This window comes from Crinia signifera, chromosome 3 (genome assembly GCF_055691185.1).
Source record: "Crinia signifera chromosome 3, ASM5569118v1, whole genome shotgun sequence".
Taxonomy (NCBI): domain Eukaryota; kingdom Metazoa; phylum Chordata; class Amphibia; order Anura; family Myobatrachidae; genus Crinia; species Crinia signifera.
The window spans coordinates 302,288,294-302,296,420 of record NC_139219.1 but is presented as its reverse complement, the minus strand read 5'-3'; the positions used below and the strand labels follow the sequence as shown (position 1 = coordinate 302,296,420).

The 8,127-nt window shown below is 47.7% G+C and overlaps 1 protein-coding gene and 2 long non-coding RNA genes across 3 annotated transcripts; 2 read left to right on the top strand and 1 right to left on the bottom strand.

The window, feature by feature from the left end:
• Positions 1 to 290: 290 nt before the first annotated feature.
• LOC146062776 (uncharacterized) lies at positions 291 to 1,095 on the top strand. Its single transcript, XR_014471513.1, has 4 exons — positions 291 to 397; positions 479 to 618; positions 700 to 839; positions 921 to 1,095. It is a non-coding gene; the product is annotated as an uncharacterized LOC146062776 (long non-coding RNA).
• Positions 1,096 to 1,525: 430 nt separating this feature from the next.
• LOC146062775 (uncharacterized) lies at positions 1,526 to 2,389 on the top strand. The gene is made up of 2 exons (XR_014471512.1): positions 1,526 to 1,702; positions 2,225 to 2,389. It is a non-coding gene; the product is annotated as an uncharacterized LOC146062775 (long non-coding RNA).
• Positions 2,390 to 4,639: 2,250 nt separating this feature from the next.
• On the bottom strand, positions 4,640 to 7,724 carry LOC146063026 (uncharacterized). Its single transcript, XM_083175035.1, has 4 exons — positions 7,435 to 7,724; positions 5,631 to 5,891; positions 4,825 to 5,545; positions 4,640 to 4,713 (listed from the first exon to the last, which is right to left on the bottom strand). Exons 1-4 carry the CDS (start codon positions 7,642 to 7,644, stop codon positions 4,640 to 4,642), a joined length of 1,266 nt encoding a protein of 421 aa, XP_083031161.1. The 5' UTR covers positions 7,645 to 7,724.
• Between the last annotated feature and the right edge of the window lie 403 nt (positions 7,725 to 8,127).

The window sequence follows — 8,127 nt, the reverse complement described above, 5'->3', positions numbered from 1 at the left end:
TGTGAGGTGTCACTAACCCCTTTTTATTTTCCGCAGCCTATTCCTGCTTAATACTTTCTGGAGGGCCCTACAAGCAGCTGGATCCTGTGTGCAGCGGATGAACCCCTGATGTGTGAGGGCTGCTGGCAGGTGTGGGTGCGTGATGCCTTTCCCATGGGCTACTGTGCAGTTACCCGGTGAGTATCGCTCCCCCTGGGGGAAGGAGGGGAGGGTTTGGGCCCTGTGAGGTGTCACTAACCCCTTTTTATTTTCCGCAGCCTATTCCTGCTTAATACTTTCTGGAGGGCCCTACAAGCAGCTGGATCCTGTGTGCAGCGGATGAACCCCTGATGTGTGAGGGCTGCTGGCAGGTGTGGGTGCGTGATGCCTTTCCCATGGGCTACTGTGCAGTTACCCGGTGAGTATCGCTCCCCCTGGGGGAAGGAGGGGAGGGTTTGGGCCCTGTGAGGTGTCACTAACCCCTTTTTATTTTCCGCAGCCTATTCCTGCTTGATAATTTCTGGAGGGACCTACAAGCAGCGGGATCCTGTGTGCAGCGGATGAACCCCTGATGTGTGAGGGCTGCTGGCAGGTGTGGGTGCGTGATGCCTTTCCCATGGGCTACTGTGCAGTTACCCGGTGAGTATCGCTCCCCCTGGGGGAAGGAGGGGAGGGTTTGGGCCCTGTGAGGTGTCACTAACCCCTTTTTATTTTCCGCAGCCTATTCCTGCTTAATACTTTCTGGAGGGCCCTACAAGCAGCTGGATCCTGTGTGCAGCGGATGAACCCCTGATGTGTGAGGGCTGCTGGCAGGTGTGGGTGCGTGATGCCTTTCCCATGGGCTACTGTGCAGTTACCCGGTGAGTATCGCTCCCCCTGGGGGAAGGAGGGGAGGGTTTGGGCCCTGTGAGGTGTCACTAACCCCTTTTTATTTTCCGCAGCCTATTCCTGCTTGATAATTTCTGGAGGGACCTACAAGCAGCTGGATTTGCAGTTTCTTTTGCTGGTCTCTGGACGGGGAAGTCTCCAGCGGGTGAACCCCTAAAGTGAAAAAGACCTGCCGGACCATAGGCTGTACCTGTCATGTGCGAGCACATTCATTAAAACCAAATCTGGGGTGAGTATGGAACTACGTGGGGGACTGGTGGTGGGAGGCTATAGGAGACAGTCACCGATCATTAACCCCTTCTTTCTTCTTTGCAGTTTCTTTTGCTGGTCTCTGGACGGGGAAGTCTCCAGCGGGTGAACCCCTAAAGTGAAAAAGACCTGCCGGACCATAGGCTGTACCTGTCATGTGCGAGCACATTCATTAAAACCAAATCTGGGGTGAGTATGGAACTACGTGGGGGACTGGTGGTGGGAGGCTATAGGAGACAGTCACCGATCATTAACCCCTTCTTTCTTCTTTGCAGTTTCTTTTGCTGGTCTCTGGACGGGCAAGTCTCCAGCGGGTGAACCCCTAAAGTGAAAATGACCTGCCGGACCATAGGCTGTACCTGTCATGTGCGAGCACATTCATTAAAACCAAATCTGGGGTGAGTATGGAACTACGTGGGGGACTGGTGGTGGGAGGCTATAGGAGACAGTCACCGATCATTAACCCCTTCTTTCTTCTTTGCAGTTTCTTTTGCTGGTCTCTGGACGGGGAAGTCTCCAGCGGGTGAACCCCTAAAGTGAAAAAGACCTGCCGGACCATAGGCTGTACCTGTCATGTGCGTGCAAGGTGTTAAGTAATGTTGTTTCTCATCAATAAATTTTACATGTTTATTCACCTCTCGTCCATGAATCCAGTTCATGTCAAATGGAATATAGCTAGCTTGAGTTTGTGTTTGATTTTGGTAGAGTTTTTAAACTATTGAAAATAGTGATAAATCAATCAATTATATGGTCAAATCTAAGTTATCTAAGCTATGGGAACACTCTCCCAAAATCATTTGCTTTCTGAAACTATCACCCTGTAATAGGCCCAGAAATTCGCTTTTTGGATCAATCACTACTGTTATGAGATGGCGGGGATTGCTCCAAATATTTCACTGAGACACCTTTAGAAATCTATTTAGGTGTATTTGGCAAGAATGACATATTTAAGGAAAAGCTTAGAAATAGGAGTATCAGTGAAATATAAACCCAAAAAGTACTTGGTCTAAACCGGCACCAATCTGGAAACTCCTAGCTTGTATGCATGTAAAACACAAAAAAAAACCTTAATATTTATCTGACACTGACCCTTTATCATTTTTTGCAGTCGTTTCAAAAGAAAATGGTTCACAACTGAAAAATGGAATAATACTCATCTGATACCTTTTTAATAACATTCAGAAGCAAGAAAGCAGTCAATATATTTGAAAAACTTTATTTAACTTTTTTTCACATGTTAAATTCCGAAATAAATTAATACCATGGTAAAGACTTTCCCGGTGTCAATTCTTAATCCTTACCGTCGGTATAACCTGCAAAAAAGGAGAGCAAATTTTGGAAATTGGTATCAAAAACCTATTTGGGAAAAGATGTGAGTTGCAAGCTGTGGGCACCGGATGCTGAGTAAGCGTTGTGGTAACGCACAAGCAAGCCACACTTCAAATGCGCCTGGTCTGTGCGTTAGCACAAGGGACAAGATGCGAGTTGCAAGCTGTGGGCACCGGATGCTGAGTAAGCGTTGTGGTAACGCACAAGCCAGCCACACTTCAAATGCGCCTGGTCTGTGCGTTAGCACAAGGGACAAGATGCGAGTTGCAAGCTGTGGGCACCGGATGCAGAGTAAGCGTTGTGGTAACGCACAAGCCAGCCACACTTCAAATGCGCCTGGTCTGTGCGTTAGCACAAGGGACAAGATGCGAGTTGCAAGCTGTGGGCACCGGATGCTGAGTAAGCGTTGTGGTAACGCACAAGCCAGCCACACTTCAAATGCGCCTGGTCTGTGCGTTAGCACAAGGGACAAGATGCGAGTTGCAAGCTGTGGGCACCGGATGCAGAGTAAGCGTTGTGGTAACGCACAAGCCAGCCACACTTCAAATGCGCCTGGTCTGTGCGTTAGCACAAGGGACAAGATGTGAGTTGCAAGCTGTGGGCACCGGATGCAGAGTAAGCGTTGTGGTAACGCACAAGCCAGCCACACTTCAAATGCGCCTGGTCTGTGCGTTAGCACAAGGGACAAGATGCGAGTTGCAAGTTGTGGGCACCGGATGCAGAGTAAGCGTTGTGGTAACGCACAAGCCAGCCACACTTCAAATGCGCCTGGTCTGTGCGTTAGCACAAGGGACAAGATGCGAGTTGCAAGCTGTGGGCACCGGATGCAGAGTAAGCGTTGTGGTAACGCACAAGCCAGCCACACTTCAAATGCGCCTGGTCTGTGCGTTAGCACAAGGGACAAGATGCGAGTTGCAAGCTGTGGGCACCGGATGCAGAGTAAGCGTTGTGGTAACGCACAAGCCAGCCACACTTCAAATGCGCCTGGTCTGTGCGTTAGCACAAGGGACAAGATGCGAGTTGCAAGTTGTGGGCACCGGATGCTGAGTAAGCGTTGTGGTAACGCACAAGCCAGCCACACTTCAAATGCGCCTGGTCTGGGCGTTAGCACAAGGGACAAGATTTGGGGACAAGATAGATTAGAGGGTGCACTTGGGTATTACTCACCAATAGGTATGTAACTTTGGCATTCTCCCCGTTTTGGATTTTAGGAGTTGAAAATCAATTTCCAATGCACTGCCCCTGAAAAATTGAAAAAAAAAAAATGGTGTTTGCACTGGGTGTAATTTTTATAAATATGAACAAATGTTTTAAAGGTTGCATTGCAAGGGTAGAAATGTGGGATCAGATTGCTCTTTTTATGGCCCATTATTACATCCACCATATGTAAGGAGCTTTCATCATTTCCCAACAATTATCAATGCATGCACGCGCATGCATTGCATAACTGTTACGCCCAACTCCTTAGTGAACACAGCTGTAGGAAAAATTTGCAAGGGTTAAATAATCATAAGAAAAGACAAACTGAAAGTTGGAGAAAAGAAAGCTTTCTATATTAACATAAAAACAAACAACATGTAAAATAAATGGAAATATACGACCGTGTTCACTGTGCAGGGTCCTCCTCCGCCGGTCCCGGCCTTTGGGCGGTTGAAGCTCGAGCAGGAGATGTGCGATGTGGTGGCGTCCTTGGTCTTTGGCTGGAGGGTGGAGGAGGTGGATACATTCCAGCGTAGCCTTGGTATGCCTGAGAAGATCCAGCCCACGATGTTTGGAGATGCGCAGGCTCCTGATGCCGACTTGATGAAGATGGTGGCATCCACGGTGAAGGGGTGGCTCTCGCTGGTTGTCCCACGTTGTCCGGATTGTATCTCTGCTGCAGGGAACTGGCGATCATCATGCAGCTTGCCGCAATTTGTGTCTGGCAGGTGGAAATTTGTCTCAGGGTCTCCTGTTGACACGCTGCATTCTCAACCAACTTGTAGATCCCGGTCATCATCACCTGGTTATCCTCTCGACGTCGGCGTTCGGATTCCACCCAGTCTTCATGCCGTCTTCGCTCTATTTCGGCCAATCCTCCTGGCGTCTTCGCTCGATGTCGGACATCGTTGTGGCCAGTGTTTCAAGATGCTTCTCCATGGCTGTCATCCTCTGCTCCATCATGATCCGGTACTGGTTCTGGTGATCTTCTATTTCAGACGCCAATGACTCTATGGACGCGCGTTGGAGCCTGTTCTCTCTGGATGTCCTCCACGAGCTGCATTCCGGCTATAAAAAAAAAGGACAAGATAAATAAATTTTATCCATTTCACACAATGTAATCTTTAAAAAAAAAAAAAAAAAAAACCACAAGGTTACAAACAAATGGCAAAAGCTTACAATCCATCAGTGGTGGTCTGGTGGGATCCACCTCCTCCTCATCTTCAGACGCTTCCTCGATGTCCTGGATGGAATGATGATAACTTGGAAGCTGATGGGCCAATCCTCCACTTGCTGTAGATCCTTCTTCACCCAGTGGGGTTTGCAAGCTGCTGTCTTCAAATCCTCGAGAGGTGTCTTCTGTTTGAATGGACGATTCAAACTGACTGATCGAGTACAGATCCAGGGTGATGGTCTCTTCCTGTGTTGACTGTTCTTCAGCCGGTTGGCTTACATGGGTGTCTTCTGTCCGATCTTCAGCAACGACAACTGTTGAAATGAAAATATACATTTTAGAACCTTGCAAAATAATTTTAGAGAGAGCAAAGTAGTACAAATAATTACCCTGCTCCTGAGTTTGCGAAGGTGCTGTTTCTGCTGGTGTTGTCTTTCGTCTTCTTCGTTGCGCAGGTGGAATTTGCGCTTCGATAGCGTTCAACACTTCTGCTCTGCGGACATTGGACTCCACAGAGCCTGGAACACCTTCCACCATGATTGGATTCATGTGTTCCTGGATGGCTCGTTCCCACGGCTGCCATGAAACTTGTAATGGTGGTCCGCCTCCAGTCCCAATTAGATGTTGCCTGACTTGGCCCATCTTCCGTTTTGTGTGCCGTCGACAATCATTGTATCGTTTGTGGCATTTGTCGATCGACCTGACGTTGCCACTCACTGCTGTAATCTAAGATGCAAAAAATCACATTATAAACAATCAAATAATGCACTTTTTTAAATGGATTTATTTTAATAAAAAAAAAGCAATGAACCTTCTCTGCAATCGAGGCCCATATTCTTTTACGCTCTCTACCGCTCGTTTCCTGTCTTCTTTGTCCACACAGTTGGTCATAGAACTTGTGGACCATTTCAACCAGCACGTTGCTTTCTGCAGTAGTGAACGGGATGCTCTCTTCTTCTCCCTCGGCAAGTTGGTCTAGGGGAACCTTTTTTTTCCTGCCAGGTTTCTTTCTCGCTACGGGTGGTTGGACCCCAGAACCACTGGGTTGTTCGTCCAGTGTTCTGTCTGTAGCCTTTAAAAAACAAACAGTGTCAGCAAAATTACACAAAAAGATTTAGCATATATTAAACATTAACCTCATGATGTATTAAGTATTTGGCCACGCCCCTTTCCGTCATATGTTGTTCGCCTGCATCTTTCTGCGTTGCAGCAAAGAGAACTGCAAAATGCCGGCGATAACCGGAAATTATCACGGACTGTATTCATATCAGAGCTGGGAACCCCAGACTGCTATATATAGGGGACATCACAGGGCTGTATGTCGGACAATAATAGGATGTTATACTGAATAATCCAAACGGGTTATTCAATTAGGATGAGTATGTGTGCTACTGGAGGGAAATATTCCCTCATGTTATGTAAATGGCTGTACTATGTTCCCTAAGCTTTGTATACTGTAGCCCATACTGCTACATATGCATATGAAGGCAAGAAGAGCGTTTTTTGAACACAAGAGAAACTGGGAGGATAAGCGTTGCCCGTGGTTACGTCACTGCCTCCTGGTTATGTAGTTAGTAAAATGTGATGGTAGCATGAATAAGGGATTTGCTACAATGAAGTTAAATATGGCAGTCTTCCCGAATGCTTAATACCTAAAGAATATAACTGTATATCTATGGTCCGGTTAGAAGCGACCAAATGCTTAGATTACAATCTGTTTAGTTTGTGTATATTTTTTGGTTCTGGGATCATTGGGCCTCTTTATATATCATGCAACCGCACCCAGCATAGGAAGGGTTAAAAATTCCAGAGGGTGGTGGAGAGGGCTGCCTTTGGGATTTAAGTGGGTGTTTGCAGGTAGAGAGAGGCAGAGAAGTGTCCGAGCGTCAGCGCCGGGAGTTGTGGACTAGCGTGTCCTGGCCATCTGATGTTAATCTGAAGGATAACATGGTAAGGTTCTGATAACGTGAATAATACTGATGACCTTTCTGTATATAATGTATATAGACTTTAAATGCTGATTTAACATGTAAAACCCGTGTGTAAAATAAAGGTAATACTTTGGTATCTTTGCTATTGTTTATTCCTGTGCAATCTTTGGAACTAGGAGTGACCATGGGACTCTGCGTGAGGCTTAAGTCGCGCTGCGCTGCTACATGATCCCGGGATCTTCACACTGGTTGCCAAGGGGGGGGGGGGGGGGGGGGGGGGGGGGTCAGCAGAGTAGGTGAGCAGGCTATCAACGCGGCGGGGTGGGACTGGACCAGCTGACACGCTGATCTAAGTCAAATTTGCATCATCCTTTACCCTGCCACCCTGACAGTGCGCAGATCTACTCTGCTGAGAGCGGCTGTTACAGCATCCTATCCTGTCCCCCCCCCCCCCCCCCCCCCCCCCCCACTGCTCTCAACAGCAGAGCGGACTTAGGATGCAGAGTTTGAAAAGTTAACCTGCTCTCATGCAGGGTTCGTGATGCGCAGCAGCAGCAAAATATATAAAACCTACAGTCATCGGCGTCCGGTGGCCACTGTTTAATGGGTCCCGGCGCCCACTTTTAGGGTAAAATACGCGCTAGTGCATTGTTGCGAAACCTGTCTATTCATCAAGTTTTTTACCTGTGTCCTTCTCCTTTTAGTTGTTTGTCTTGATTGAGGTGTTCCTTCTCGATCTCCATGCTCCATGTCGTCCTGCACCGGCCGGCCAGGGTTACTTGTGGAAATCCTATCACCATCTTCCTCCCTTGTAGTCATCTCCACTGGACTCGTCTCACCTGAAATAGAAAGAAGAGGGGAAAGGGGTTCCACGATCCTTGTCCGATGAGACATTCCTGTGAAATATAAACACAGATAAAGCAAACTTTACATTTTTGTACCTTTACTGTGCAATTAACCTACCTTAAGAAAATTTTGTGAAAATGACACTTAGGGGCCAGGCAAACCCAAGTGGGGTGCAAGGTGCAGGCATGCTTGTCAGGGATGCTGGGGTGTAGTGGGGGGGATCCCGACATGCTATGCTCGTGACCCAGGGCCCCCATTTTAAAATGGCTGCAGGTTGTTTTTTTTTCCTTTTTTTTTTGGCTGCAGTCATTTTAAAATGGGGACTCACGACCACGCCCAAAGCATGAAGGGCACCCACCACAACACTCCAGCACCCCAAACAAGCATGCATCAGGGCCGCACATGCCACCCACACATGATCCACAGTAAAAAAAACCCCAAACAGGCAATTTTGTGAAAATGACACTGAGGGGCCAGGCAAACCCAAGTGGGGTGCAAGGTGCAGGCATGCTTGTCAGGGATGCTGGGGTG